The 11,904-nt window shown below is 32.6% G+C and overlaps 1 protein-coding gene across 1 annotated transcript; it reads left to right on the top strand.

Annotated features, from left to right (window-relative positions):
- The first annotated feature begins 540 nt into the window (after positions 1–540).
- On the top strand, positions 541–3,392 carry LOC7486514 (uncharacterized). Its single transcript, XM_002323467.4, has 6 exons — positions 541–1,037; positions 2,264–2,361; positions 2,468–2,539; positions 2,635–2,759; positions 2,882–2,954; positions 3,134–3,392. Exons 1-6 carry the CDS (start codon positions 728–730, stop codon positions 3,236–3,238), a joined length of 783 nt encoding a protein of 260 aa, XP_002323503.3. The 5' UTR covers positions 541–727; the 3' UTR covers positions 3,239–3,392.
- Positions 3,393–11,904: the final 8,512 nt, after the last annotated feature.

Genomic DNA, 11,904 nt, shown 5'->3' with positions numbered 1-11,904 from the left:
TAAGGGATGTATAATGATGATAAAAAAAATAACAAAAACAAAAGGGTTAACCAATTTTTTTTCTATTAAATGATATACGGTAATGATAAAAAGAAAATTATAAAAAAAGTTTTAATAAAAAAAAAATAAATATTAAAAAAAAGCTAATGATTAATATGCAGCATCTAGTAATAGTTCTACACACATATAAGACAAAAAATATTAAAGAAGTTAATATAAGAAATGTCAGAAATAAAAAAAAAATTATTGATAAGATGTATGATCACAGTCAACAAATTAATATATATATAAATACAATCAAATAATTATTAAAATAAATTACAATATTTAATTGTTTAAAATTCTTGATTTCATCTTTTTCCTTCTTCTTTTTTTCACTAATTTTCTCTTGCTAATTAATTACGATTTGCAAGACACCAATAGGAAGGGCATTTTTCTTTTTTTCGTATTTTTGTGAATGGAGTAGTTGCATGTTGGTGCGACTCAAAAATCCAAAGGATAGCTTATGGCGACCACGAGCAAAGGGTCCTTCAATGCAAAGTCGTGTCTAAAGCCTCACCTTTCTTGCCAATCGCCACTTTCACTCCTCTTTTATCTTTTCCCAACTCCCTCCTCCTGCCTCTTCACCTCAGTTCTCCTCCTACTCTCTTCCTTCCACCAAGAACATCCTCCACTGGTGTCGAAAGACACTCTCGTGTTGCTCTTAACTCTCACTCTCTTCACAAAAATGGCTTTGATACTTAATGCTTCCTTCTCCTCTCTTCTTCTCAAGAATTCTTCTCTTCTTCTCTCTTCCTCTTCATTTCCAAATACCTCTGCATCTTTCCTTAGGGTCCCAACTCATGACCCTTTACAATCTACGTTGTCTGGCTCTACGAGAAAAATAAGATACTTTTATTCGTGTTTTGAAAAGAAGAGGGAGTTCATTGAAGCTGTTGATGAGAGTGAAGAAGTAGAACTTATGGACAAGCCAAAAATGACCCTTTTGTACTCTTTCATTCCTCTGCCTCTGCTATTTACAGCTGCTCTCCCTGGAGGTAAAATTAACACTCTACTACTACCACCATCACTATCATATACATGTTAGTATTTCTTGGTGAGATTTGTTTGGTTCTATTGATATCTATATATAGATTGCGACAATTTGATCGTAACAGGGTTGCATGTGATTCATTCTGCATACACATTTAGATCATGCTTAGCATAATGAGGTAGTTCACATATAGTACTCTATGAACCAGTCTTTTTGTATTTATAGGATTCAATCTTCTTTATACTAAGCCCAAAACTAGATCATGGGATTGAGCTAGTGCACTTGACTTCAGGTAGTGGGCGTTCTCGAGTTAATTTTATTTGATTTCGGAACAATGCCAGTAAGAGCAGTGACAGTTTCTGTTCAAAGGAAAAAAGAGCAGTGATGGTTTCAGAATCTATTCCATATATCAGTTATTGTGAGGAATTAAGGGTGGAGTTCCTTCTTGAGCTGAATTCTGGACTGGATTTTCCTACAACTTGAGTGGGTTTGAGATCATAAATCATGGCAATGAAAAGTTGACCTTCTTTTGGTTGAATTCTTAAGATTGAAAATGATGCTTAATGTTTCTTTAGTCATACCAGTTAAACTGATGCCTGGTGAGTAATTTTCGATACATTAAATTGCCAAGACTGAGAGCACTAGTGTTTGCATTCTCTCATGACTCACAGATGCTTCAATGACTTTATTGAGGGAAAGACAAAACAACTTAGGTTAGGAAATTAAGTGTAAATATAGGTTAGAACTTCAACTGGTAATCCAGGTAAGAGTATATGATTAAATTCAATAGAAACTTCACTTCTGCCCAGTGTGGTATTGGAGCTTAGACCCCTAGAAGGTGTCTTTTTTCATCTTCTTTGCCTCAGCTTTCATTAATTTTTTTATGCTGATCAATTAGGGAGCGGAGCGGGAGTGCTTTGCTTCCATTTCCACAATCAATCTCATATGTTCAAGCAAGCACTGCATCTCCTTAAAATGGAATTTATATGCACCCCAAGGTTCTCATGGATCCAAGAACTTCTCATCTAACTGACAGTGTTTGATTTTAGGTCCTTCTTGCTTTACTCCACCATTCCTAGGCTTCTTCTATACATAGCACTGACTGACACTAGCTCATGCTGCATCATTAGGCCTCTAGTTAATTATTCTCGAATCATAATAAATTCATTTCTATATTTGTGTCATTTTTAACTTTGGGTATTGACTAGAGGTTGATTATCTGAGTAACAGCTGCGACTGTAAGGTCTCTTTTTGGGCCTTTTGTTGAGATTGTCAAGTCATTGAATCTTCCTGACTGGCTCGTGCATTGGGGTCATCCTGGAAACATGGTATATAATTCGTCCCTTTTCCATTGTTCCTCAAGCTCATACAAAGGATTAATCTTTTGTTTACCTTATTTGAGTATCTTTTCTTCACTTGTAATATATTACTTAGGCTGTTGTGCTCTTTGCCATGGGTGGTTATGGAACGTATCTTGGATTTCGAATCCGGTTTTCTGATGATGTGGTAAGATGTTATTGCACAACATTTACTTGAGTGACTAAGACTTTTGATTGTTTTCCTCTTATAATTGATAACTGAATTGTTTATGATCCCTACAGGAGGAGAAGGCCAAGGCCAAAGACTTGCATCCAAAGCTTCTTGGTGGGATGTTTTTCTTTTTCGCTCTTGGAGCAACTGGTGGAATAACATCTTTACTGACTTCAGACAAAACTATTTTTGAGAGGTGATCTTAAATTATATGGCAATCTGTTTCCCCCTATCCAAATACAGTACACTGTTTCTTTCCTTGGAGAATTGATACCTTAAATTTTGTTTATCATCTGAATTCCATTATTTTGTTTGCAGTCCTCATGCTGTCACAGGTTTGATTGGCCTTGCTCTCTTGACCATGCAAACCATTTTACCAGCACTATTCGAGGTAAAAATACCCAAGTTCTTTAAGTCCTAACTGATACTGAGAAATGTTGTGACAATAATTCTGAAAATAGAAAAAGGGAGTGACAGTTTATAGCGGCATATCATGAACTTATTATCTGTTCTTGGTGTTCATGCCAAATATTGGATTCTCACTTTAATCCATATAAATGCATGATGCAGGGGAATCCTGGATTGCGAAATATTCATGGAATCTTGGGCAGTGGGATAATGACCCTCTTTCTCTTCCACGCTGTCCTTGGACTTCAACTTGGCCTCAGTTACTAATCCACGCATGGATCCGTAGGACCTTTTGGCTATTCATTTTCCCTTGTTGTGTGTTCTTTCCGGTTCTGGGAACCATGCCTCTCCAACTTAAACAAGCAATTGAAAACTCATAGTGTGACATTTGGTAATAGAAAATTCCGTTAATAATTTACAATTTTCATGGAGTTCCCAAGTACAGATACAATTTTTTCATAACCAAACCGCCAATTACCAAACCAAACATTGCCGCTTCTTTTATAACAAAATGAGTCGAGGGAACATTGTGATCTTCGACACATGCTATCAAATCATGTTAGGTGTTCGAAACTTGCAACGCTTCCATGAGTGATGCAGGTATTGTTAGTTTAATATGTTATGTAGTTAATTAGTTAATTATATATTATATTATTTTATTTATGTAAATATATATTTATTATTAATAAAGATTTAATTTATATTTAACGAGATGCATTACCGCGCGTTGCCGTTGGCTTATAAAAAAATATATTTAATAGTGTTATAATTGTGAATCAGCGCTAGATAAGTAATAGAAACTAAAGGTATGATGGAGCGAATATTTCATGACGGAAAAAAAAGTTGTGTTGGTGATCAAAACTTAGAGACTGAACAAAATGATTTGTAGCAATCCATAGTATTTTGGGAGGAAAGATACAGTGCTTTCGTCACATGATTTAGTTTTTCTGTTAATAAAAAGCAAAAATAATTACAAAGCTAAATTCTCTACCAATTTAATATTAAAAAAAACCAACAAAGATAATTTTGAAAGGAAAAAAACCTATGAGGAAAAACGTTGTAGCAATTGACAATGTTTTGTGAGGAAAACTACAGTGAATTCCCCAATAAAATAAAATAAAAAACCATTTAGAGAAATACTGTAGCAATCCATAGTGTTTTGTGAGAAAAACTACAACGCTTTTCCCATATGATTTAGCTTTATTGTAATTATAATTCTTAACCAACTTAATATTAAAAAAAAATGGACAAACATAATTTTGGAAAAAATAATAAAAAAATCATATGGGAAAACATTGCAATAATTCATAGTGTTTTAAAGAAAAAAATTATAAAGCTAAATTCTTAATCAGCTCAATATTAAAAAAATCAAATCGACAGAGACAATTTTAGGAAAAACAATTTTAAACAAAAAACACAAAAAAAAAGAAAAAAATCATGTTGGAAACACTGTAGCAATTCATAGTGTTTTATGATGAAAGCTACAGTGCTTCCCCATATGATTTAACCTTATTTGTAATGACTTGTAATTGTAATTTTCAACAATGTTTTGTGAAGAAAGCTACAGTACTTTCCCCACATAATTAAGTTTTATTACAAAGTTAAATTTTAACCAACTCAATATTAAAAAAAAATAAAATTGACGAAGAAAATTTTAGAAAAAAATATTACAAAAAAAGAAAACACAAAAGAAACTGGAAAAAAACCATGTGAGGAAAAACTGTATCAATCCATAGTATTTTGTGAGGAAAACTTGTATTTACTTGTAATTGCAATTCTTAACCAGCTTAATATTTAAAAAATAAAATTGACAAAGACAATTTTAGTAAAAAACATAACAAAACAGAAAAAAAAAACCATATGAGAAAAAACACTGTAGCAATCCACAGTAATTTGCGAGGAAAGTTACAGTGCTTTCCTCACATATTGTAACTGTAATTTTTAACCAGCTCAATATTAAAAAATAAAATAAAAAAAAGATAATTTCGGATAAAATCATAAAAAAACAAAAACAAAAAAAAACCATGCGGAGAAACACTGTAGCAATCAACAATGTTTTAAAGGAAAAAATTACAAAACTAAATTCTCAATTAGCTCAATATAAAAAAAATTAACAAATATAATTTTGAAAAAATAAAAAAATAAAATAGAAAAACTATGTGGGAAAACACTGTAGCGATCCACAGTATTTTAAAGGAAAAAAATTACAAAGCGAAATTTTTAATCAGCTCAATATTTAAAAATTAAAACAAACAAAGATAATTTTTTTAAAAAAAATTTAATGAAAAAAAAAGAAAAAAAAGAGAGGGAAAGTTGGGGAAAAAATGAAAAAATGCAAAAAAAAAAAAAAAGGAATAAGCACCGTGGATTACTGTTGTAATCCACAATGATTTAGGTGTGGGGGAATAGTGATTCCCCCACACCATTTAGATATTGTTAATATTCATATAATATTAAATTAATGAATCTATAGTAAATATAAAGTTCATGAGACAAAAATGCTTTACAAAGAAAATTTTAAAGTTGTTATAATTATGAGATTCCTATTGCATCAAAGCATTATTCCCAAAATGTTCATGATCGATGCTTTCTTATATACAGGACATTCATTAGAGCTGTAAAAATTGATATATATTATATTATTTCTTTTATGAAAGGAAGCAGCTGTTCTCATAAGTTAAGGTATAAGGGGTACCTAAAATTAATATGTAAGTATTTGTCATAAGACATGTACACTGAATTGACCTGCATGATCATCCATGTCTATGGAAAGACTCACGTGACGGTTGTGTAAATGATCCTTAGACTTGAGATCACTAAGTCATTTTATATAGAGAATGTTATGCTTTGATCATATTACATGTAATCTTAATCGAGGTAACGAAAGGGTAGACATTGTGTAACATCCCCCATTTCTGGGATAAAACAACAATTTCATGTCAATAGAAAAACAAAGTAGTTAATTTTTTTTTGTATATACGTATTCATGGTCTTCGTATTAACATCTACTGGAATTTCGACGGAGTCCCCCCTATACCGGAAGGTCTCAAGTTACCGACATGTAACATGTTTACACTCCTAACAGTTCGCATCTCATAACTTAAATCCTGACCCAATCATCCTGGGTTTCAATTCCACAATTATACTCACACCTATCAATCATAATATTTATGATATGCATTATATAACAAAAATATCATTATGGATGGATAATTTAAATAAATATAGATACATAGACATGAAATATGGTTATATAAACTACAGCGTTAAATTCATCCAATCAAGTTTAAACATTTATTATACAAATTAAGTTATACAAACATTTTCATGTTTACAAAATACAAGGGTATACTCCCTAGAACCTAGATTTCAAAAAGGGAACATAAGCTAGGATCTACTCCTGTCGTGCATGCGATGATCCTAAAACAAAATACATATTATTGCAAGGTGAATATCACAATAAATATAAAAATATGAATATCTAATAATTTCAACAATGTAACATGCATTCATATTTCATTTACTTCTCCCTTCTAGTTTTTTATTTATTTAAAATCTCTTCCTTATTCAAACTATTAATAACCGTTCCCTCTGCCACTATCAACCTTCATTCCAGACCTTATAAGATCAACGTGATTACTTTTGCTTATCACATTACCGATACCACTTTCACTGGTATCGTCATCACCACCCCATATGAGTCGATATAAGGTGATTCCTTTACCCGGGATCCTAACATACACTAAATGTATGCTGGCCAATACATGGTGATCCCCTTACCCGGGATCCTAACATACACTGAATGTATGTTAGCCAATATGTTGAGATCCCCTTACCCGGGATCCTAACATACACTAAATGTATGCTAGTCCATTCGTGACGATCCCCTTACCCGGGATCCTAACATACACTAAATGTATGTTAGCCAATACGTGGAGATCCCCTTACCCGGGATCCTAACATACACTCAATGTATGCTAGACAATACATGGTGATCCCCTTACCCGGGATCCTAACATACACTAAATGTATGCTAGCCAATACAGGGTGATCCCCTTACCCGGGATCCTAACATACACTAAATGTATGCTAGTCCATTCGTGACGATCCCCTTACCCGGGATCCTAACATACACTAAATGTATGCTAGCCAATACAGGGTGATCCCCTTACCCGGGATCCTAACATACACTCAATGTATGCTAGACAATACATGGTGATCCCCTTACCCGGGATCCTAATATACACTCAATGTATGCTAGTTTATGCCTCAAATCACACTTCTTATATTTCCTTTGTTAGTGATAATTTCATCACTTGGCAATTCACATAACAACTTTTCACCTTGAATACACATACATTCAGTAATTCACATTTCACATCAAAAATATATTAAATCATGGAACTTAACTAGAAAGCATAGGTGTGAATCACCTACCTGCAATAGAAGCTCTACTCGTGCTCCCCTGCTGCTGCTGTTGCACCACGTCTGTGGTTCCTCCTGCAAATCACATGTTTATCTCATAAATTTTCCTCACTCAAGGATATGTTTTATAATAACCATATCAACAACCAATAAGTCTTTTTTTTTTCAGTCATTTCTTAGTACTTTATGTTTTTCTCATTTCACTCATTATTATTGTCATTCTTTGTCCAATCCTAGTTATTATTCCTTTCTTTATATTTGGACTATCACTGTCCAACTGTTACTGTCTTGTTTTTGAACTGTTACTGTCTGACCTCTCCTCAGATTTTTAACTATATCTGGAGTTATAGAACTCCGATTCAAGCAAAATTTATGGCGTTGGAAAGGTAAGACATGAGGCTACAAGTTCTATGTTTTGAGAAGAACCCAGTTCTGCCTCTAAGATAGTCAAAATCGCTCATTAACAAACACTTGGACTATTACTGTCCAACTGTTACTGTCCATTTTTGAACTGTTACTGTCTGACCTTTCCTCAGATTTTTAACTATATCTGGAGTTATAGAACTCCGATTCAAGCAAAATTTATGGTGTTGGAAAGGTAAGACATGAGGCTACAAGTTCTATGTTTTGAGAAGAACCCAGTTCTGCCTCTAAGATAGTCAAAATCGCTCATTAACAAACACTTAGACTGTTACTGTCCAACTGTTACTGTCCATTTTTGAACTGTTACTGTCTTATTTTTGAACCGTTACTGTCTAGACATTGAACTGTTACTTCCTAGACATTGAACTGTTACTGTCTTGTTTTTGAACCGTTACTGTCTAGACATTGAACTGTTACTGTCTTGTTTTTGAACCGTTACTGTCTAGACATTGAACTGTTACTGTCCAACTGTTACTGTCTAGACATCGAACTGTTACTGTCTTGTTTTTGAACCGTTACTGTCTTGACATTGAACTGTTACTGTCCAACTGTTACTGTCTAGACATCGAACTGTTACTGTCTTGTTTTTTAACCGTTACTGTCTAGACATCGAACTGTTACTATCCAACTGTTACTGTCTAGACATCGAACTGTTACTGTCTAGACATCGAACTGTTACTGTCTAGACATCGAACTGTTACTGTCTAGACATCGAACTGTTACTGTCTTGTTTTTGAACTATTACTGTCTGACCTCTCCTCAGAGTTTTAACTATATCTGGAGTTATAGAACTCCGATTCAAGTGAAATTTATGGCGTTGGAAAGGTAAGACATGAGGCTACAAGTTCTATGTTTTGAGGAGAACCCAGTTCTGCCTCTAAGACAGTCAAAATTGTTCATTAATGAACCAGACCTACTACCCTATAGGGTCTGTAATGACCCAGTCTCGGTTGGTGACCCATAACTAGAGTTCTATGACTCCAAATTGAGCAAGACCAATTTCATTAGTTAGTAAACATCCAAAACTACAATTTCTATGAAGGAACTTGATCCTAATTCCTTCATTCTCCTACCCAAAATCTCTTTGAAGGTCAAGAGACGAAACTGTCCAGATTCATCACCTTTCCATTTACACACAACACACGAAGTTCTTTACTTTAACAACTCTTACTTTTTCCCCCCTCAATTCAAGTCTAAGAACTCAATATATAAATTTACATCTAGGCATCAATTCATAATCGACTTGAAATGACTCATAAGACCAGGTTTATAATATCTTACCTGGTGCGAATCAAGGCTTCGATCCCTCCTTTTCTTTCTAATGACAGCCGACCCTCCCCTCTTCTCTTCTTGTTCAATTTTTCTTGTTAATCCCTTTCCCACCAGGGTTTATTTTACCTATAACCCTCAATCTGGGATAGGTTCTTGAAATTTTGGTGTTTCTCTCTTGATTTGTAAAAAAAATAGATATAAAAACTCCATCTTTTCTTTCTTTACGTAGCTATACATCTGTTTTGGTGAGAATAGGAGTATTTATGCTCTATAATTATTCTTATTTGCATTTAGGCTCCATTTTCTTTAAGTGTATTCGTTCTTGCCCCCACTTCTTTTTAGTTTAGTTTATTTTCTTTAATTTAATCCAGCCTTGGTTTTTCTTGGGATTTACACATTGGATATAACATGAATTATATGAAGGTACTTGAGTGATCAAGAGAGAATTCATCATCCTAGGTGAATTAGAAAAAATATTCAATTTATTCTCAAATAGCATTGACTAAGAAATCCTTGGCTATGATGAAATGAGATTTGAAAAAAAATTCAAATTTTTTTCAAACAATCAATGACTATTATGTAAAGAATAAACATGATTTACTATGATAGACATGCTTCATGTTTTAATGTTAAATCAAAATATTATTGATGAAAGGATATTAATTACACTGAAAAACCATTCACTAAAAGGTTAAGTCAAACTACTAATGACTTTTGTAATATTTAAGGGATCATGACATGTTGCTAGATGATATTGTAGACACAATATTGAGCACCTGAAATCCGACAAGCACACATGTACAAATATATGATTTTATTAAATATATAATCAGGTACAATCTCTATTTGAAGTATTCTTTTAAAAGAATTAGACAATCCTCTTATTCGTTTTTGGATTTGATATATGGTGACTTGATTTTTTTGAGTAATCAAGCCAAGATTTGTGCTTTGCAAGAATGTGAATTTGGGCGTGTATTGTTAAGCAAGATTTGATGCTTTGAAGAGTACTTTTGATTTGTCTTCAAAGTGTTGTTGAAGAACTTTTATGAGATGTTTAGGCTTGATTCAACAAAACTTATTTTTTGTAGACTTCAAGCATAGATGAAGGAGGGTTGAGAACTTTTGAGAGAGTTTCCTTGCGTGAAGAGAGAGCTTCATAGACATGCTTCATGTTTTAATGTTAAATCAAAATATTATTGATGAAATGATACTAATTACACTGATAAACCATTCATTAAAAGGTTAAGTCAAACTACTAATGACTTTTCTAATATTTAAGAGATCATGACATGTTGCTAGATGATATTGTAGACACAATTTTGAGCACCTGAAATCAGACAAGCACACATGTACAAATATATGATTTTATTAAATATATAATCAGGTACAATCTCTATCTGAAGTATTCTTTTAAAAGAATTAAACAATCCTTTGATTCTTTTCTGGATTTAATATATGGTGACTTGATTTATTTGAGAAATTAAGCCAAGATTTATGCTTTGCAAGAATGTAAATTTGGACATGTATTGTTAAGCAAGATTTCATGCTTTGAAGAGTACTTTTGATTTGTCTTCAAAGTGTTGTTGAAGAACTTTTATGAGGCGTTTAGACTTGATTCAACAAAACTTATTTTTTGTAGACTTCAAGCATAGATGAAGGAGGGTTGAGAACTTTTGAGAGAGCTTCCTTGCGTGAAGAGAGAGCTTCCTTGCTTGAAGAACTTATCTTGAAAAAAATTTATATCTCCGAGAATTCTCTCTTTTTTTCTCTAGATTGAGACCCTCTATTTATAGAGGCTTATAGGGGCTCACAAGTTTTTTTTCAATGTCACATGACATGGTTTTATTGGTTGATTTTTATTGATGAGATCTTGCATTTATGACAAGAGATATCTTGAATATCTCATTTTAAGTGCCAACCTTTTATTGGTCAAGAAATATATGAAGACTCGTTTAATTTTCCATGTAATTTATTTCATTTTTATTTTATCTTATATTTTCATGTAAAAATAAAATAAAAATACAACATGGTAAAATTTCATTGGTAGAAATTTTTCTACAAATACCTTTTTTGAAATATTCACCTCACTTAAAAATAAGTAGGCATGTCTCAAAAATATAGTTGTGAGAGTTTTATAATTTGAATATATTTTTTAAACTAAAATTTGATTTAATCATACAAAATTTTAACAATATATGTATATATTTTATTATGAAAATAAAATATAATTATTAAAATTGAAAATTTATTAAATCAAATGATAGAATATCTCATTTAAAACAAATACATATTTTACAGACCAAATAAAATTTGTCCACGTGTATGAATAGTAATTAGCAACTTTAACTGCTCATGAAACTTTTTTTATTTGAAGTAGTTATTGTGAATTGAACGGCGTTATCAATTCATGATTCCGATTAACGGATGGTAAGATATGACATTAAAAGTTGTAACTCCGTTTTCTCCTTGTTTTGGGAACCGTGCCCTCCATCCTCTGTTAATTCCAACCTTTTCCTGAATGAATTTTCTAGAGAGCAAAATAACTTCTTTACGTAAGCAACTTAGCTTAATTGACTTTCTTTCCTGAATGAATTGTCCAACGTGAATGAATTATTGAGACGGAGAGAAAAAAATTTCCAGTAGTGGTAGCTGACTTTACTTAATTGAACTGGGAAAATTTTCTTCAACTGGGAAAAAGTTCACAGGCTTTTGATTCTTCTAATCAGGCATGAATCCACTCATCAGAGTAAGTGGCTATAAAAACCACAGTTGTCCCTTCTTTTTTTTTTTACAGACAGTTCGGCCTCCAATAA

Source organism: Populus trichocarpa, chromosome 16 (genome assembly GCF_000002775.5).
Source record: "Populus trichocarpa isolate Nisqually-1 chromosome 16, P.trichocarpa_v4.1, whole genome shotgun sequence".
Taxonomy (NCBI): domain Eukaryota; kingdom Viridiplantae; phylum Streptophyta; class Magnoliopsida; order Malpighiales; family Salicaceae; genus Populus; species Populus trichocarpa.
The sequence above is the reverse complement of the archived record's forward strand: the minus strand, read 5'-3'. Positions and strand labels throughout refer to the sequence as shown.